At 49.5% G+C, this 19,761-nt stretch overlaps 1 protein-coding gene across 1 annotated transcript in view; it reads left to right on the top strand.

Annotated features, from left to right (window-relative positions):
• The window catches only part of MMD2 (monocyte to macrophage differentiation associated 2), a 56,044-nt gene extending 38,181 nt beyond the window's left edge, over window positions 1-17,863 (top strand). The window contains exons 3-7 of the mRNA XM_033193121.1: window positions 2,636-2,796; window positions 6,860-6,934; window positions 11,795-11,896; window positions 13,082-13,151; window positions 16,245-17,863. Of these exons, the coding sequence (XP_033049012.1) occupies window positions 2,636-2,796; window positions 6,860-6,934; window positions 11,795-11,896; window positions 13,082-13,151; window positions 16,245-16,448 (612 nt within the window). The 3' untranslated portion in view covers window positions 16,449-17,863. The remainder of the gene's footprint in view (window positions 1-2,635; window positions 2,797-6,859; window positions 6,935-11,794; window positions 11,897-13,081; window positions 13,152-16,244) is intronic.
• The last annotated feature ends 1,898 nt before the right edge of the window (window positions 17,864-19,761 follow it).

Genomic DNA, 19,761 nt, shown 5'->3' with positions numbered 1-19,761 from the left:
GCACAAGCCACCATGCCTAGCTAATTTATGTATTTTTAGTAGAGATGGAGTTTTACCATGTTGGCCAGGCTGGTCTTGAACTCCTGACCTCAGGTGATCCTCCTGGCCTTGGCCCCCCAAAGTGCTGGAATTACAGGTGTGAGCCACCGCACCCAGCCAGAAATGATTTTTTAAAGTTATAATTCCATCGCCTACAGCAAGGCTTCTATCTTCCCTGTTGATGTTCAGTCTGTCATGCGCAGATGGACATGTAGGTGGCTGATGGCCTCTTATTAAGGAGCCATCCCATTCTGGTGCATTGCTGTTGACCTGTCCCCATCCAGCGCCCAGCCTGGATGTCGGGGAGGCTAGCAGGACACCTCCTTCCTTTGGGACTCACCTGGGCTGATTTTGCAGACAGATTGCTTTTCAGTGAGTCCTGGAGGATGCACGTTGTCGGGGCTGAATTCTCACTGCCTACTTTTTTAAAAAAATGTTTAAAATTATTTATTTCTTTTGAGACAGAGTCTCTCTCTGTCACCCAAGCTGGAGTGCAGCGGCACGATCGTGGCTCACAGCAGCCTCTGCCTCCTGGGTTTAAGCGATTCTCCTGCCTCAGCCTCCTGACTAGCAGGGATTCAGACACCTGCCACCACGCCTGGCTTTTTTTTTTTTTTAAAGTAGAGATGGGGTTTTGTCATATTGTCTAGGCTGGTCTCGAACTCCTGACCTCAAGTGATCCACCCACCTTGGCCTCCCAAAGTGCTGGCATTACAGGTGTGAGCCACTGCACCAGGCCCTGACTTGCCTACTTCTTCCCAAAAGGGCTCTTCCAGCATTCCTTCCTTCCTACCTGCCTCCCTGCCTGCCTTCAGTATATATTTGTTAGGTGCCCACCATGCACTGGTGACCCTGTGCAGCTCGTGTTGTGTGGGGGAAATAATGATTAAGTAAGTCTATCTTATACATAAGATGTGGGGGCTGCCAGGGAGAGAGGGCACCAGGTGCTATAGACAACAGGAGAGGCCTGTGTCAGTCAAAGGACAGAGCAGGTGCTCCTGCCAGAGTGATATTAACCAGCTGCTGAAGGATGACTAGGAGCCAGTCTCCCGGAGAGTGAAGGGAACAGCATGTTGAGGACAAGGGAACAGCATGTGCAGAGCCCCTGAGGCAGGAAAGTGTTGGGACAACTGGACGAAGGCCAGGAAGGCCAAGGCATAGTGACTTGGGGCAGAGCAGGAGGGAGAGTAGGGAAAAGCAGAGTAGAGGGGCTGGGAAGGGCCAGGCCACGCACCTATAAAGGCAGAGGATTTGGAGATTCCATTCTCTCCAGTGAATCATGGTGGACCATCCACGACTTAAAAATAATTTTTTTTTGAGATGGAGTCTTGCTCTGTCACCAGGCTGGCGTGCAGTGGCACGATCTCAGCTCACTGCAATCTCCACCTCCCGGGTTCAAGCAATTCTCCTGCCTCAGCCTCCTGAGTAGCTGGGATTACAGGTGCGGGCTAATTTTTTGTATTTTTTAGTGGAGACGGGGGTTTCACCGTATTGGCCAGGCTGGTCTCGAACTCCTGACCTCGTGATCCACCCGCCTCGGCTTCCCAAAGCGCTGGGATTGCAGGTGTGAGCCACCGCGCCCGGCCACCATCCACTATTTAAACCCGTTTACAAACTGAATGGTACCTGGCCGCCTGTGCTGCTCAGGGCTGGGCTTTTCCTTCAGGGCAGTCCAAGCAGATGAGGTCAGGACACCAGTGATGATGATGTGTGACATGTGGCACATCATACTTCTCTGTGTGGTGGCCCAAAGAGGGGCTGGGGTGTGGTGGGGGTGGCCACTCCCTGGGACGTGGTCTTTGATCGTTTCGTACATGGACCCCTTTGAGATATTTGAATCAAGTATCTAGACCTGCACTGTCCAGGTTGGCAGCCACTGGCCCCACGTGGCTGCTGAAATTGACACCTGAGGCTGGGAATGGTGGCTCACACCTATAATCCCAGTCCTTTGGAGGCCAAGGTGGGAGGATCGCCTGAGGTTAGGAGTTCAAGACCAGCCTGGGCATTATAGCCAGACCCCATGTCTATAAAAAAAATGTAAAAAGTGGCCAGTTATGGTGGTGTGTGCCTGTAGTCCCAGCTACTTGGGAGGCCAAGGTGGGAGGATCACTTGAGCCCAGGAAGTCGAGGCTGCAGTGAACTGTGATTACACCACTGCACTCCAGCCTGGGGGAGGAAGGAAGGAAGGAAGGGAGGGAGAGAGGAAGGAAGGGAGGGAGGGAGGAGGAAGAGGAAAGGAAAAGAGAAAGAAAAGAAAAAAGGAAAGGAAAGAAAAGGGGAAAGGGGAAAAGGGAAAAGGGAAAGGAAAGGAAGGAAAGAACGGAGGAAGGAAGGAAGGAAGGATGAAAGGAAAGAAGGAAAGGAAAGGAAGGAGGGAGGAAAGGAAGGAAGGAAGGAAGCAAGGAAGGAAGGAAGGAAGGAAATTTACACTTGAATCCATTAAAGTAAAATAAAATGATTCCATTCTTCAGTGGCACTGACCACATTTCAAGAGATGAGTTCTGCCACGTTGGGCAGCTCAGCCGGGGAAGGGGCAGGAGGCGTGCTCTGAGCCGCCCAGCTGCTGCACCTGTCCCCGCCGTCCCTGCCCCTCCAGTTCTGGATCATCCCCAGCATCCTGGGCAGCTCCAACCTCTACTTCCTGTCGGACGACGACTGGGAGACCATCTCCGCCTGGATCTACGGCCTTGGCCTCTGCGGCCTCTTCGTGGTCTCCACCGTGTTTCACACCATCTCCTGGAAGAAGAGCCACCTCAGGTGCCTCCTGCCCAGAGGGGACCCATGCCGGGTAGGGGGTCGGGGCAGGGGGACCCATGGCGACCCGGGGGGTGAACCAGGACATCCAGTCTGCCTAGTGACATTCTCTGCTGAGCTGGGAGGGGCTGGGGTAGGTGACCCACAGGCTGGCTTTGCAGGAGGCACAAGCCCTGCCTTACACAGGCTGCAGTTGGGTCTCTTTGGGGCAGACCACCTTGCCCAGGGGAGCCTGGTTTGCTCACTTATTTTTTTTTATTTTTATTTTTTGAGATAGAGTCTCACTCTGTAGCCCAGGCAGGAGTGCAGTGGTGCTATCTCAGCTCACTGCAACCTTCGCTTCCTGGGTTCAAGCAATTCTCCTGCCTCAGCCTTCTGAGTAGCTGGGACTACAGTGTGTACCACCACATCCAGTTAAATTTTGTATTTTTTTTTTTTTTTTTTTTTGGTAGAGATGGAGTTTCTCCATGTTGGCCAGGCTGGTCTCAAACTCCTGACCTCAGATGGTCCACCCACCTCGGCCTCCCAAAGTGTTGGGATTACAGGCGTGAGCCACTGTGCCTGGCCAACACTGTGCCTGGCCAACTTTTTTTTTTTTGAGAAACAGTCTCAATCTGTTGCCCAGGCTGGAGTGCAGTGGTAGAGTCTCGGTTCACTGTAGCCTCCACCTCCAGGGCTCAAGCAATCCTCCTGCCTCAGCTTCCTGAGGAGCTGAGATCACAGGTGTGTGCCATCATGCCTGGCTAATTTTTGTATCTTTTTGTAGAGATGAGGTTTCACCATGTTGCCCAGGCTGGTCTCCAACTCATGAGCTCCAGTGATCCATCTGCCTCAGCCTCCCAAAGTGCTGGGGTTTCAGGGATGAGCCTTCACGCCTGGCTTGGTTTGCTTGCTTCTGAGAGGAACAAGAGAAAAGCCCTTGCTGGCTGCAGGGTGGTCATGATGGGCCAGCTCCCCTCTGGGCTTTGTTCCAGGCATGCTACAGGTGCCATTCCCTAATCTTTTCAATAATTCTGCAATGTAGGCATTAGAATCCCTGAGTTTTACATTTTTGGTTTTTTGTTTTTTTTTTTGAGATGGGGTCTCACTGTCACCCAGGCTGGAGTGTGGTAGTGGTTCATCTCGGTTCACCTCCACTTCCAGGGCTCAAGCGATCCTCCTCTCTCAGCCTCCTGAGTAGCTGGGACTATAGGCATGCACCACCGCATTTAGCTAATTTTATGTATTTCTTGTAGAGATGGGGTTTCATCATGCTGCCCAGGCTGGTCTTGAATTCCTAGGTTCAGGCGATCTGCCCTCCTTGGCCTCCCAAAGTGCTGGGATTACAAATGTGAGCCACTGCGTCTGGCTAGTTTTGATTAAAAAAAAAAAAAAATTACAGTGAGGCCGGGCAAGGTGGCTCATGCCTGAAGTCCCAGCATTTTGGGTGGCCGAGGTGGAAGGATCACTTGAGGTCAAGAGTTTGAAACCAGCCTGGCCAACATGGTGAAACCCTGTCTCTAATAAAAATACAAAAATTAGCCAGGCACAGTGTCTGACACACACCCATAATCCCAGCTACTCAGGGGGCCGAGGCATGAGAATCGCTTCAACCTGGTAGGCGGAGGTTGCAGTGAGCTGAGATAGTGCCACTGCACTCCGGCTTGGGCAACGGAGTGAGAATCTGTCTAAAAAAAAAAAAAGAAAGAAAGAAAAGAAAAAGAAAAAGAAAAGAAACCTTATTTGCTCAAGGTTGCATAGCAGCCACATTCAACCCAAAGTGACTCTAGGAATCCAGGCCCCCCATAAAGCTGTATGCTGCTCCCTTTAATTTCTAGGAAGACATGCAGTTGAGCCGTGCATACAATCATTTGTCAAATTTGTTCAGGGCTGCACTTTGCTAGACAGAACCACAGTTTGTACGGGTCAGTGATTGCTTTGTAACGAAGTATGCCAGAGTATTGTGGCTTAAAATAACAAGAAACACTTACTCTGTCTCAAAGTCTCAAGGGTTTAGGAATTTGAGAGCTTTAGCTGTGTGGCTCCAGTCCGTGGTGTTTCCTGTAGTCAGAGGTTGACTGGGGCTGCTGTCATCTGATGGCTTGACTGGGGCTGGACAGTCTGAGCCCCCTCGCTTGGCTGGTGAGCTAGTGCTGCGTTGTAGTGTGGCTGTGTCTTCACAGCCACATGGGAGCTTGTTTTCCCCAAACTTAGCAACTTAACAGAACAAGGCAGAAGCTGTAATGTCTTTTATGATCTGGCCTTAGGAAGCATGCACCATCATTTCTGCAATGTCTAGTGGTTCCCTGAGTTTACCTTATTTGTTTTGGGAGGGGAGGGTCCCAGTGTGTGAATACCAGGGGTGTGATTCACTGGGCACCACTGTGGAGGCTGGCACATGACAATCCCATGTATTGAGGGTTATTGCTCACTATACAAGGTGAGGTCATCATAAAAATGGCGGTTTATTTATTTTTATTATTTATTTATTTATTTATTTTGAGACAGAGTTTCACTCTTGTTGACCAAGCTGGAGTGCAATGGCATGATCTTGACTCACTGCAACCTCCGCCTCCCAGGCTCAAGCAATCCTCCTGCCTCAGCTTCCCTAGTCGCTGGGATTACAGGCACTCACCACCACGCCCAGCTAATATTTTGCATTTTTAGTAGAAACGGGGTTTTGCCATGTTAGCCAGGCTGGTCTCAAACTCCTCACCTCAGGTGATCCCCCACCTTGGCCTCCCTAACTACTGAGATTACAGGCATGAGCCACCGCACCCGGCCAAAACAGCTGATATTTATTGAGCACTTACTATATACTGTGCTGAGTATTAGCTAATTTAATCCTCCCCACAGCCCCGTGTCAGGTTGCTGGCATCCTCCGTATTTGACAGAGAAGGAAGCTGAGATCTAGAGCGAATAGGTAACTTGCTCAAGGTTATGTACTCCTGAAGAGTAGAACTGGAATTCAAATCCAGGCCTTCTGGCTCCAGAGCTTGGATCCGAACCACTAAGTTCTTCTAGCATTAGGATGTCAGCTCCCAGACAGTCTTGAGGGGCACGGAATTTAGTAGTTTTTGCACCTTTTTTTTTTTTTTTTGAGACAGAATCTAGTTCTGTTGCCCAGACTGGAGTGCGGTGGCACAAACATGGCTCAGTGTAGTCTCAACCTCCCAGGGTCAAGAGATCCTCCTGCCTCAGCCTCTGGAGTAACTAGGCGTACAGGCACGCACTGTTATGCCTGGCTGATCTTTCTAATTTTTAGTAGAGATGAGGTCTCACTATGTTGCCCAGGCTGGTTTCCAACTTCTGAGTTCAAGCAATTCTCTTGCCTCAGCCTCCGAAAACTCTGGAATTACAGGTGTGAGCCACTCTATCTGGCCATTTTTGCACTTTCTCCACAGAATTCTTTCCCCATTATAAATCTTTGGAAAAACCCAGTATATAAAGCAGAAATGCACAGTGGCTCTGATTAAGGTAGGGGAGGATGGCCGGACGCCGTGGCTTACGCTTGTAATCCCAGCACTTTAGGAGGCTGAGGCAGGTGGATCACTGGAGGTCAGGAGTTTGAGACCAGCCTGGCCAACATGGCGAAACCCCATCTCTACTAAAAATAGAAAAACTAGCTGGGAATGGTGGCGGGTGCCTGTAATCCCAGCTATTTGGAAGGCTGAGGCAAGAAAATGGCTTGAATCCGGGAAGCAGAGGTTGCAGTGAGCCGAGATCGTGCCACTGCACTGCAGCCTGGAGACAGAGCGAGACCTTGTCTCAAAAAAAAAAAAAAAAAAAAAAAAAACTGCAAAAGAGGATGTCCTATCCTTACTTGCAGGGGCACAAGGCCCTCAGTGGGACCCCCGAGGCAAGGTGTCTCCATGAAGTCCCAGGGTGATAAGGAGCCTGGTTTGAAGACCACTGCCCTGGTCATTTACAGATCGGGATTCTGAGGCCCAAGGGGTCCTGGCTGGATAGAGGAACCCAGCCCCGCTAACCTGTAGGCAGGCACGATCAGCCTAGGGCATGGCTCTGGGGACACTGGCCCTTCCCTGCTGTGCAGGGGCTGTGACTGCCGGCTTCTCTGCCGCCCTAGGATGGTGGAACACTGTCTCCACATGTTCGACCGGATGGTCATCTATTTCTTCATAGCGGCTTCCTACGCACCCTGGTGAGTACTGTCCCACCGCTCAGCAAACGCTCGGCAGCCTTTCTTTTCATTGTTTGAATTTATTTTTCTATTTGGCTGGGTAACATGTTGACTTGGCACAGAGGAGTTAGGTGAAACGCTTTCCGCCACACTTTTCTCCTTCCTGACAGCAGCTGCTTATACCCACTTTCTTGTGTGTCCTTCTTGAGTTATTTTATGCAGAAAAAGCAAATATATACATCTTTTTTTTTTTTTTTTTCCTGAGAATTCTGAGACAGAATATCACTCTGTCGCCTAGGCTAGAGTGCAGTAGTGAGATCTTGGCTCACTGCAACCTCTGCCTCCCCGGTACAAGCCATTCTCCTGCCTTAGCCTCCTGAGTAGCTGGGATTACAGGCATGCGCCAGCACGCCCAGCTAATTTTTGTATTTTTGGTAGAGACGGGGTTTCACCATGTTGGCCAGGCTGGTCTTGAACTCCTAACTTCCAGTGATCTGCCCACCTCTGCCTCCCAGAGTGTTTGGATTATAGGTGTGAGCCACCACGCCCATCCAGAAAAGCAAATATTAATATGTACATATGTATGCATGTGTCTATATATATACACATATATATAAATATGTGTAATAGACATGCATACACATGCATATACATACATATATACTTATATTTATATTTACTTAATATTTAATTTATTTAATATAGCTTTTAAATTAAAATTTTTTTTTGTAGAGACAGGGTCTTGCTCTATTGCCTATGCTGGAGTGCAGTGTTGTGATCATAGTTCACTGCAGCCTCCAGCTCCTGGGCTCAAGTGATCCTCCCGCCTCAGCCTCCCAAGTAGCTGGGACTGCAGGTGCAAGCCACCATGCTTGGCTAATGTTTTTATTTTTGTAGAGATGGGTCTCACTATGCAGCCCAGACTGGTCCTGAACTCCTGGCCTCAGGCCATCATCCCGCCTCAGCCTCCCAAAGTGTTGGGAGTACAGGCATGAGCCACTGCAGTGGCCACATTTTGTAAGTATATATTTATTTTGTTTTTATTTTTTGTTTTGTTTATGTTTTTTGAGATGGAGTCTTGTTCTCTTGCCCAGAATTTTCACCATAAAATTCACTTGAATTCTGAAGTTAAGATAAATTATGTAAAGCACAAGGAAATTGGATTTTCAGCCAGGCGCAGTGGCGTGATCTCGACTCAATGCAACCTCCACCTCCCGGTTTCAAACGATTCTCCTGCCTCAGCCCCCTGAGTAGCTGGGACTACAGGCATGTGCCACAACACCCCACTAATTTTTGTATTTTTAGTAGAGACGGGGTTTCACCATGTTGGCCAGGGTGGTCTCAAACTCCTGACCTCAGGTGATCCGCCTGCCTTGGCTTCCCAAAGTGCTGGGATCACAGGTGTGAGCCCCTGCGCCCAGCCTGAGCCTCTCTTCTTTACCTTTATCCCTGGCTGTGATTGACTGGGCACTGCCCTGTGCCATGCCCTGTGCTGGTATCTGAGGGTGTTGTCACAAACAGAACCCCCAGCTCCCTCTCTTTATGGGGGAAAAAGAAACAAACCAAAAACCAAATAAATACTGAAGGTTTTACATAATCAGGGAGAATACAGACATTTTCAAAAAGCCAAAATTAGAGCAATCAGAGAGAAGCTGATGGAAATGAAAGAAAGAGACAAATTCTTCAGGCATTGAGACTGAAAAAATAAATTATTTGCAAAGTGAAAAAAACAAGCTGGCTTCTGAATGTGGCCACAGCACCATTTAATGCTGACACACAGTGGAGACACTTCTAATAATTTCTCAAAGATAGACTTCAGAATAAACTATCAAATGAGGTTGTCATGCAGACATAAAAACAATAGGCACCATTGTCACACATGAAAGAAGTCCAAGAATACCGTATCCATGAATAGTGTTTGAAAGAAACTAGTTTGTGATGGCATGTGCCTGTGTTCCCAGCTACTCAGGAGGCTGAGACAGGAGGATCGCTTGAGCCCAGGAAATCGAGGCTGCAGTGAGCTATGATTGTGCCACCACACTCCAGCCTGTGAGAGAGAGCCCTGTCTCTAAAAAAACAAACAAACAAGAACCCGAAACATGTAATTTTAAAAATCTAACTTTTTTTTTTTTTTCCCGAGATGGAGTTTCGCTCTCGTCGCCCAGGCTGGAACTCAATGGCGTGATCTTGGCTCACTGCAACCTCTGCCTCGTTGGTTCAAGCAGTTCTCCTGCCTCAGCCTCCCAAGTAGCTGGAATTACAGGCTTCTGCCACCACAACCAACTAATTTTTGTATTTTCAGTGGAGATGGGGTTTCACCATTTTGGCCAGGCTGGTCTTGAACTCCTGACCACAGGTGATCCACCTGCCTGGGCCTCCCAAAGTGCTGGGATTACAGGTGTGAGACACTGTGCCCGGCTGAAAATCCAATTTTCTTGTGCTTTACATAATTTATCTTAACTTCAGAATTCAAGTGAATTTTACAGTGAAAAAACATTTGTTTGAATTTCAGCAAAACTTTTAAGTGTCCATTTTCTTCTTTTAAAGTCAAGTTAAAATTAAACATAATACTTTTAATTAAAAATGATGTGTATAACTTAATTCTCACCCTTTCTCCTTTCCCGTCATCCCGTCCTATCCTTCTACCTGGTGGCCTATTTTTAGGTCTACTTGGAAGGATATCTAGAATGATGTTCACTGATGGGTATTTTGGGTAATGAGACGAGTTATAATTTTTTACTCTTAAACTTTTCAGTGTTACTTAACTTCTTTATAATGACAGACTCCAAGCAGGTCACTTTTTTTGGCAGAAGTTTTACGTAACACATTCTCATTTCAGAAATTAATTCCAGGCCAGGCGCAGTGGCCCACGCCTGTAATCCCAGCACTTTGGGAGGCCGAGGCGGGCAGATCACCTGAGGTCAGGAGTTCAAGACCAGCCTGGCCATCATGGTGAAACTCCATCTCTACTAAAAATACAAAAATTAGCCAGGCATGGTGGTGCACCTGTAATTCCAGTTACTCGGGAGGCTGAGGCAGGAGAATCACTTGAACGCAGGAGGCGGAGGTTGCAGTGAGCTGAGATCACGCCACTGTACTCCAGCCTGGGTGACAGAGTGAGACTCCATCACCAAAAAAAAAAAAAAAAATAGTAATTCATTCCAGAAAAAACTCAAAGGACCCTCTTCTGCCAATCATTACCACTACTACTATACCTTTCCAGACAAAACCACATGGGACGAGGTTCAGATCTTTTTCTGTGCATTGACAGTTATCTCTTTTTTTTTTTTTTTTTGAGACGGAGTCTCGCTCTGTCGCCCAGGCTGGAGTGCAGTGGCGCCATCTCGGCTCACTGCAACCTCTGCCTCCCGAGTTCACACCATTCTCCTGCCTCAGCCTCCCGAGTAGCTGGGACTACAGGCACCCGCCACCATGCCTGGCCAATTTTGTTTTTGTATTTTCAGTAGAGACAGGGTTTCACTATGTTAGCCAGGATGATCTCAATCTCCTGACCTCGTGATCTGCCCGCCTTGGCCTCCCAAAGTGCTGGGATTATAGGCGTGAGCCACCACGCCTGGCCGACAGTTCTCTCTTTATACATACGCACAATATTAGTCATCTCATTCTTGGTTCATACCCTCCACCTACCGAACACCTCACAATATAGCTTAGAGATCTATCTATGTTGGTAAAAACAGATCTTCCTCATATTTTTGATTTTTATTTTTTTTTATTTTTTTTTTTTTTTTTTTTTGACGAGTCCTCTGTCGCCGGGCTGGAGTGCAGTGGCCGAATCTCAGCTCACTGCAAGCTCCGACTCCGGTTTCACGCCATTCTCCTCTCATCCTCCGAGTACTGGACTACAGACTCCCGCCACCTCGCCCGGCTAGTTTTTTGTATTTTTTTAGTAGAGACGGGGTTCACAGTGTTCGCCAGGATGGTCTCGATCTCCTGATCCTCGTGATCCGCCCGTCTCGGCCTCCCAAGTGCTGGGATTCAGGCTTGAGCCACCGCGCCCGGCCTATTTTTGATTTTAAATTATTATTATTTTTTAATTTTTTTTGAGACAGGGTCTCACTCTGTTGCCCAGGCGGGAGTGCAGTGGTGTGATCATGGCTCACTGCAGCTTCGACCTCCCAGGCTTAAGCAATCCTCCCGCCTCAGCTTCTCAAGTAGCAAGACCTTGTCTCTTAAAATAATTATTAACAAAGGATTGGAGGCCGGGCGTGGTGGCTCAGGCCTGTAATCCCAGCATTTGGGAGGCCGAGGTGGGTGGATCACCTGAGGTCAGGAGTTCGCGACCAGCCTGGCCAACATGGAGAAACCCCATCTTTACTAAAAATACAAAATTAGCTGGGCGCGGCGGTGGGTGCCTGTAATCCCAGCTACTCGGGAGGCTGAGGCAGGAGAATCGCTTGAACCCAGGTGGTGGAGGTGGCAGTGAGCCGAGATTGTGCCACTACACTCCAGCCTGGGGCACAGATAGAGACTGCATCTCAAAAAAATAAGCAAAACAAAACAAAGCAAAATAAAACAGCGTTGCTTTGGTTAGCTGCTGGAACTGCAGTGACGGAGAATGCACAATTCCCTCCAAACAGGCTTCACTTGTTCATAATCCCGCCAGTTTGAGGCCCTACTTACCTTTTCTTCTAGATATTATCAATTTTGCTAATTTTCCTCTAATCATTGCTTGCTGTTTCAAGTTATCTAGCGCACTTTCTGCCTGTTCACCTGTCCTCCTGTGAGCGCCCATGTCCCAGCCGTGGAGCGACGGGTGACAGGACTTCCTTGGGGTCAGTTTCCTGTGACAGGCCGGTCCTCAAGGGCTGGGGTCTTGGTGGGCCCCCCTCAGGGCCATGGCCTTGGCTCTCTCTCTCCCAGGCTGAACCTTCGGGAGCTGGGCCCCTGGGCCTCCCACATGCGCTGGCTGGTCTGGATCATGGCTTCCGTGGGTACCATCTATGTCTTCTTCTTCCATGAGCGGTAAGCCAGGCCTGGGGGCTGCTGGGAGGCGGGATTCCCTTAGATGCTCCAGCCTCCTGGGCAGTACTCCTGGGTAGTTGAGAGCCCAGGATGATGCCGTAATCGTGAGAGCACAGCTCTGGCTGTCAGGCCATTCAGGCTCATGGGTGGCCACCAGGTCTTGCAGCCCCTAGGGTCAACTTGAAGTTATCAAAAAGACATCACAGGTGGCCAGGTGTGCTGGCTCACATCTGTAATCCCAGCACTTTGGGTGGCCGAGTGATCCGCGAGGAAGGCGGATCACTTGAGGTCAGGAGTTTGAGACCAGCCTGGCCAACATGATAAAACCCTGTCTCTATTAAAAATATGAAAATAAGCCGGGCATGGTGATGGGCGCCTGTAATCCCAGCTAACCAGGAGGCTGAGGCAGGAGAATGGTTTGAACCCGGGAGGTGGAGGTAGCAGTGAGCCAAGATCGTGCCACTGCACTCCAGCCTGGGCGACAGAGGGAGACTCTGTCTCAAAAACAAACAAACAACAAAAAAAATAGGTTCCTAGCCCCATTGAACCGGGGTGGGGTGGGGGTGGTCACATGCCACCTGCCCTCCCTAAATTATTAGCAGATGAAAGGGAGAGGTCCTGAAAGAGCCACACTCTCTGTATCCCCATTCTGCTGAGTGATGGGGATGGAAATAATTCAATGGGATTATTATAGAAACAGGACGATAGAAGCAAAAGAGAATAACAGACTTCCTGCAGTCTCAGAGCCTAGGAACCTCTGGAAGTCATTTAGTCCAGGGACAGCAAAGAGGCTTCGGTTGCTGCAGCAACCCAGCTCGATTGGAAGTGGCTGCTTGGGCCCTGTGGAAAGAGATGCTGGGGTCAAATAGTGATGTCTGCCATGGGCTGAGCATAGGAAGTGCCCGTGTATGCTATGCCCAATGTTTGTAATCCCTGCTGTGGCACCAGCATGCATTTTACAGATGTGGAAACTGAGTCTCAGGGAGGGAAAGTACCCAAGGTCACACAACTGCCAGCACTTATTGGATGTAGCTGGGTGAAATCCGAGCCAAGGCGTGCTGGGCAGAGAAAGCGTCCTTTCTTCTCACTGTTCTGGCCAGAGTGTTCCCTCTTCCCCAGGAACTGTGCGCGATTTCCTTGTGGGGAGGCATGTCCTAAGGCTGGCATGGCTTGTCTTCCTGCCAGGTACAAGCTTGTGGAGCTTCTCTGCTACATCGTGATGGGCTTCTTCCCTGCCCTGGTCATCCTCTCCATGGTAAGTGCTGCCAGCCCTGCATGGATGGGTCCCTGCAAGGGACCAAGAGTGTCTGGGCTGGACTTGGCTGTTGAGATTGTCGCACTCTCCTATGGCAGGTGGGGAAACTGAGGCCTAGCATGACTTGTCTAAAGAGGCAATAGCCCAGGCACAGTGGTTCATGCCTATAATCCAGTCCTTTGGGAAGCTGAGGTGGGAGGATAGTTTGAGTCCAGGGGTTTGAGACCAGCCTGGGCAACACAACAAGACCCATCTCTAAAAAAAAAAAAAAAAATAGCCAGAGGTGGTGCACACCTATAATCTCAGCTACTCTGGAGGCCGAGGCAGGAGAATCTCTTGAACCCAGGATGCGGAGGTTGCAGTGAGCTGAGATCGCACCACTGAACTCCAGCCTGGGCTACAAGAGCGAAACTCTGTTTCAAAAACTCTGTTTCAAAAAAACAATTTTTTTTTTTTTTTTTGTAGAGGCAGGATCTCCTTATGTTGCCTGAATGGTCTTGAATTCTGGCGGGCGCGGTGGCTCAAGCCTGTAATCCCAGCACTTTGGGAGGCCGAGACGGGCGGATCACGAGGTCAGGAGATCGAGACCATCCTGGCTAACACGGTGAAACCCCGTCTCTACTAAAAAAAAAAAAAAAAAAAAAAAAAAAAAATACAAAAACTAGCCGGGCGAGATGGCGGGCGCCTGTAGTCCCAGCTACTCGGGGAGGCTGAGGCAGGAGAATGGCGTAAACCCGGGAGGCGGAGCTTGCAGTGAGCTGAGATCGGCCACTGCACTCCAGTCCGGGCGACAGAGCGAGACTCCGCCTCAAAAAAAAAAAAAAAAAAAAAGATGGTCTTGAATTCTTTCTTTCTTCAAAAATATCTTTCTTTTCTTTTTTCTTTTTCTCTCTCTTTCTTCTCTATCTTATTCTTTCTTCTTTTCTTCTTCTCTTCGTCTTCTTCTTCTTCTTTTCTCTTCTCTCCTCCTCTCGTCTTCTTCTTCTCTTCTCCTTCTCTTCTTCTTCTCTTCTCTTCTTCTTCTTTTTCTTTTCTTTTCTTCTTCTTCTTCGTCTTCTTCTTCTTTTTTTTTTTTTTTTTTTTTTGAGGCGGAGTCTCGCTCTGTCGCCCGGACTGGACTGCAGTGGCCGGATCTCAGCTCACTGCAAGCTCCGCCTCCCGGGTTTACGCCATTCTCCTGCCTCAGCCTCCCGAGTAGCTGGGACTACAGGCGCCCGCACCTCACCGGGCTAGTTTTTGTATTTTTAGTAGAGACGGGTTTCACCGTGTTAGCCAGGATGGTCTCGATCTCCTGACCTCGTGATCCGCCCGTCTCGGCCTCCAAAAGTGCTGGGATTACAGGCTTGAGCCACCGCGACGGCCTTCTTTTTTTTTTTAGAGATGGGTGTCTCACTATATTGCCCAGGCTGGTCTCGATCTCCTGAGCTTAAGCCCACCTTGGCCTTCCAAACTGCTGGGATTACAGGCGTGAGCTACCGTGCCCTGCAGAGAGTTTCTTTTATTAAGAACAACTCCTGTTAATAGTACTCACATCTGGGGGCCAGGACTACTACTTTTTTCTTACCATGTTTTTTTCTCTAAATATTTTTTGCCATGAAGCAGAACAAAAATTATTTTCTCTACTTTTTTTTTTTTTTGCCATGCCATTACTTTAAAAACTTGTGGTAAAATATTCAGTTCAGTGGCAGTAAGCACAGTCACATTGTCATGCGACCATCACCACCATCCATCTCCAGAACTTTTTGCATCTCTGCAAACTATAACTCTGTCCTGTCCTCATTATTTTATTTTATTTTTTTGAGATGGAGTCTTACTCTGTCACCCAGCATGGAATGCAGTGGCTTGATCTTGGCTCACTGCAACTTTCAACTCCCAGATTCAAGTGATTCTCATGCCTCAGCCTCCTGAGTAGCTGGGATTACAGGCATGCGCCACCACTCCTGTCTAATTGTTGTATTTTTAGTAGAGACGCGGTTTCACCATGTTGCCCAGGCTGGTCTCGAACTCCTGACCTCATGATCCGCCCTCCTTAGCCTCCCAAAGTGCTGAGATTATAGACGTGAGCCACCGTGAGGCGCCCGGCCTCGAGCTCGTTTTGTTTATCCATTCATTCCTTGGTGGACCCCTGAGTTGCTTCCTCCTTTTGTTGTTGTGATTATGCTGCTATGAACATGGGTGTGCAAATATCTGTCAAGACTCTGCTTTCAATTATTTGTGCATATACCCAGATGTATTACATTTTTACAAAAGATAAGCTGTAGGCCAGGCATAGTGGCTCACACCTATAATCCCAGCACTTTGGGAGGCCAAGGTGGGCAGATCACCTGAGGTCCGGAGTTTGAGACCAGCCTGGTCAACATGGTGAAACCTTGTCTCTACTAAAAATACAAAAATTAGCTGGGCATGGTGGTGCACACCTGTAGTCCCAGCTACTCAGGAGGCTGAGGCAGGAGAATGGGTTGAACCCGGGAGGTAGAGGTCGCAGTGAGCCGAGATCTTGCTACTGCACTCTAGCCTGGGCAAAAGAGCAACTGTGTCTTAAAAAAAAAAAAAAAAACAAAAACAGATAAGTTATACAAATATTATTTGAGGCTGAGTGTGGTGGCTCACCCCTATAATGCCAGCACTTTGGGAAGCCGAGGTGGGAGAATCACTGGAGGCCAGGAGTTTGAGACCAGCCTGGGCAACATAGCAAGACACCCCCATCTCCAAAAATAAAATAAAATTAGCCAGGCATGGCGCCATGGGATATCTATAGTCCCAGCTACTGAGGAGACTGAGGCAGGAGGATCGTTTCAGGAGTTGGAGGCTACTGTGAGCTATGCTTGTGCCACTGCACTCCAGCTGGGGCAACAGACTGAGACTCCGTCTCAAAAAAAAAAAGAAATTGGTGAGATTTTAATAGAAATGGGACATCTGAGAACTAGTCTGGGGAGAATCACTGGCATATCAGTGTTGAGGCTTCCCACCTGGGAGTCTGGGCTGGTTTGCCATCTGTGTGTCTTTTAGTTTTGGGTGGTGGGGACTGGCTGGTACTTCCAGCCACACTGGCTGCCCCTCTGACCTGTGCCCCACCCTTGTCCTTGCCGACAGCCCAACACCGAGGGCATCTGGGAGCTGGTGACCGGAGGGGTCTTCTACTGCCTGGGCATGGTCTTCTTCAAGAGTGACGGGAGGATCCCCTTTGCCCACGCCATCTGGCATCTCTTTGTAGCATTTGGTGCTGGTACCCACTACTATGCCATCTGGAGGTACCTCTATCTGCCCAGCACCCTGCAGACCAAGGTGTCCAAATGAGGTGACCCAGACTCCAGAGGTCATTTGGGCTTTAGGAGTGCAGCACCACAGGAAGCGTTTTTGCGAACGTTAACCCAGAGCACAGCACGAAGGCCTGTCTTCCCTTCATTGGGTAGAGTTCTCGATGGCTCTGAGGTGACTTCTGGTGACAACCAGATCGTCCCCCGAGTCTCCAGCGAGAAAGAAAGCATTTAGCCATTCTCACAGAGGAGAAATTAACCCTGTAATGTGTTTCTATTTTAGATGAGTGTTTCCTAATACAAGCAACATTAACATCTTCAGAAAAGGAAGCAGGCGTGGTCCTGGACAATTGGGGAATGACGGGCCAATCTGTGTTTCAAAGGTCCTGAGGAATCTGGCAAGGAGTCCTGTGGCTTGTTTATACTTGGGTGGCCAGGGCCTCCCTCTCTGCTACCAAAGTCCAGGCTGGCGAATTGTCTCCTGTTCAGGGAAAGGGGACAGCCCAGCTTGTAGATGAGGGATGGTGAATGGCTGTGACCATGGCAGACATCACCAATCAAGTGCAGCACATGGGTGATGTTAGAATTCTTCCCAGCACTGTGTTCTGGGCAGCCAGTACCAACCAATTTGGCACTCATGATGGGACCTCTTTGCCCTTCCTGTCTGGTGTGCGCTGAAATGGGATCATGGCCAGGGTAGCTGAAAATCTCCACATGGGCATTTGCATGCCTATCTCCTCATCTCTCCCTCCCTTTTGGGAAGCTCCTGGAGTAGGCAGTTTGGGGGCAGTAGAGGGAAACTGAGGCACACACCCATGCAGCCCCTGATGTTCTGTCCCACTGTAGTTGGTTCTCAGTACAGTTGGGGATGAGGATGCTGTTACTTGGCCATTTCTTCCCATCCCCCAAAATCCAGAGACATTACGAGAGCCATTCATTCATAAGATGGGGCAAACAGTCCCTGGGCACTTGCTCCCTGTTCCATACTTAAAGTTTGTGATACCAACCTTTGGATTCTCTCTTGGTGCCAATCAGTGGCTGTTAGAGGCTACTCAGGTGTACCCCAAAAGGAAGGCACACGGATCTAGGGAGACTGTTCCAGGTCCCCTCAACCTCTGAAGTGCCCAGTAGCCCAACAACAAGGCTTCTGGGGACCTGCTCTTCAGCCCCCGTCAGGGCAGGGCCAGCCTCTCTGTCCAATGCTGCCTGGACATTTACTGGGGAGGTGAGTAGCAGGCCCACCTCCAGGATCTGAACTGGAATCTCAGATTCTCTGGATAAAGAATCTGTCTCAAAGCAGGAGGTCCTCATTCTGTGACTCCCAACCAGAGGGAGTGGGCACAGACAGAATGCCTTATGCTTATCTCTAGCACATTCCAGGGGGTTCCAGGGCTCCTGCACCTGGAATCCCGTATGTCCAAGCCAGTATTAAATTATCTCGACACATTCCACAGACCAGACTGTCTCCATGCTGGGAGATGCTGAATAGCTTTTGTCCTCCTGCCCGTATATGTGCGTGTATATGTGCATGTGTGTGCACACATGTGTCTACACAAGCATTATGTGTCTACACAGGCACTCCTAATGCCTGGAAGCTATCTTCGGTAAGCCTGCCCTTTGGAGCTCACCAAATATTTCCCACCAGCTGGGGTCAGGGCTGGAGGTCAGTGGGGAAACTTTTGCAGGGGAGGGCTGGTTGGAGAGAGACTCGCTCCCAAATGAGGACAGAGACACTGAAAACTTGACCTCTGCCTGGGCCTGGGGCTGGAAAAGAGGGTTCTGGGGTGCTGTTTAGGAGACCTCCCAAGGCATGGCACCATGCCAGGCCAAGATAAAATCCTATGATCAAGACGCTGATGGATACCAAAGCACCTTCTGGGACCAGTGACTTGGGACTACTTCTTCTTCCTTGCTTCCTTCTTTCCTCCTCCTCTTCCTTCTTCCCTCCCTCCTTTCCTCCCCTTCCTCCCATTCCTCCCCTTCCTCCTCCTCCTCCCCTTCCTCCTCCTCCCCTTCCTCTTCCTCCTTCTCCTCCTCCTCCTCCCCTTCCTCTTCCTCTTCCTCCTTCTCCTCCTCCTCCTCCCCTTCCTCTTCCTCCTTCTCCTTCTCCTCCTCCCCTTCCTCTTCCTCCTTCTCCTCCTCCTCCCCTTCCTCTTCCTCCTTCTCCTCCTCCTCTTCTTCTTCTTGTTCTTGTTGTTGTTGTTTTTCTTCTTGTTCTTCCTCCTCCTTCCCCTCCTCTTCTCCTCCTTCTTTTCTACTAAGATACTTTGACTTATTTTCTTATTTGGATGACTTGGGACTTCTTTAGTGGCTCCATAGCAGCTGCTGACTCCTCAGTGTGACACCTGCACCTCCTGTGCCCCCTCCTCCTGGGCATCTGGGCTTGCATTTCCCCAGAATGGCTTGCCCCTTCATGCTCCTGGATCTTTGGAGGTGCTGGTTCTGCTGGTGGGAACTGTTGATCCCCTTGTCCACCCAACTTACTCCTACTCATCCTTCAAAGTTCAGCTTAGGCATCAGCATTGGGGAACTTCCGGCCTTCCTCTGACTTAGAGGCTTCCCTTCTGCTCCCGGTCATGCTCTCTGCCCTCCAGCATCACGGCTTGGAGCCCCGTCCTTCATCATGCAGCTACTTGCGCCAGTCCCAGACCTGGGAGCTCCTGGAGGGAGGGACTGTGTCTTGCTGGACTTGGGATCAAATCCAGCATGACCCCAGCATTGTGGGAGCTTTTGTCAATTTCCTAACCTCTCTGAGCCTCAGTGTTCTCAGCTGCTAAATGGGTATAGTAAGGCAGGACTTTATGGGCTGCTTGAAGATGCACTAGGATAACAAATGCACAATACCATCTGCTCTCCTCATTAGTTCTGTTGGCTTTCCAATGGAAAGCAACCCCTGATCCTGAAGATCACACGATTTCAGGGGTGTCAGCCAAAGGAATGAATCACTAATGGTGGAATTTCGAACTGTAGCTAGTCTGGTGAGAACATGGAGGGCATTCAGAAGGGCTTTGGCCACATTTCCTCCCCTCACTCCAATTCAGGACATGCTTCCCATAAACACTTTCTCTTCCCCAGCATCATTCTGGAAGTGATTTTCCCAGGATTCCACTTCACTCAAGCCCAGACCCTGGATGTCCTCTGAATGCATGCTAAGTAGTGCAGGAAAGGAAAAGAAGCTTTCTAGGCCATTCTCTCCAGTGGACAAGGCCCTGTCCTGGGAGCATTCTAGGCCGTGCACTGGGTGTGTGATGTAGAGAGGGGAAAACGGGCGCGGTGGCTCACGCCTGTAATTCCAGCACTTTGGGAGGCTGGGGTGGGTGGATCACCTGAGGTCAGGAGTTTGAGACCAACCT

Source organism: Trachypithecus francoisi, unplaced genomic scaffold (genome assembly GCF_009764315.1).
Source record: "Trachypithecus francoisi isolate TF-2019V2 unplaced genomic scaffold, Tfra_2.0 Lachesis_group4, whole genome shotgun sequence".
Lineage (NCBI taxonomy): Eukaryota > Metazoa > Chordata > Mammalia > Primates > Cercopithecidae > Trachypithecus > Trachypithecus francoisi.
Note: the sequence above shows the minus strand (reverse complement) of the source record. Positions and strands in the feature narration are given on the sequence as shown.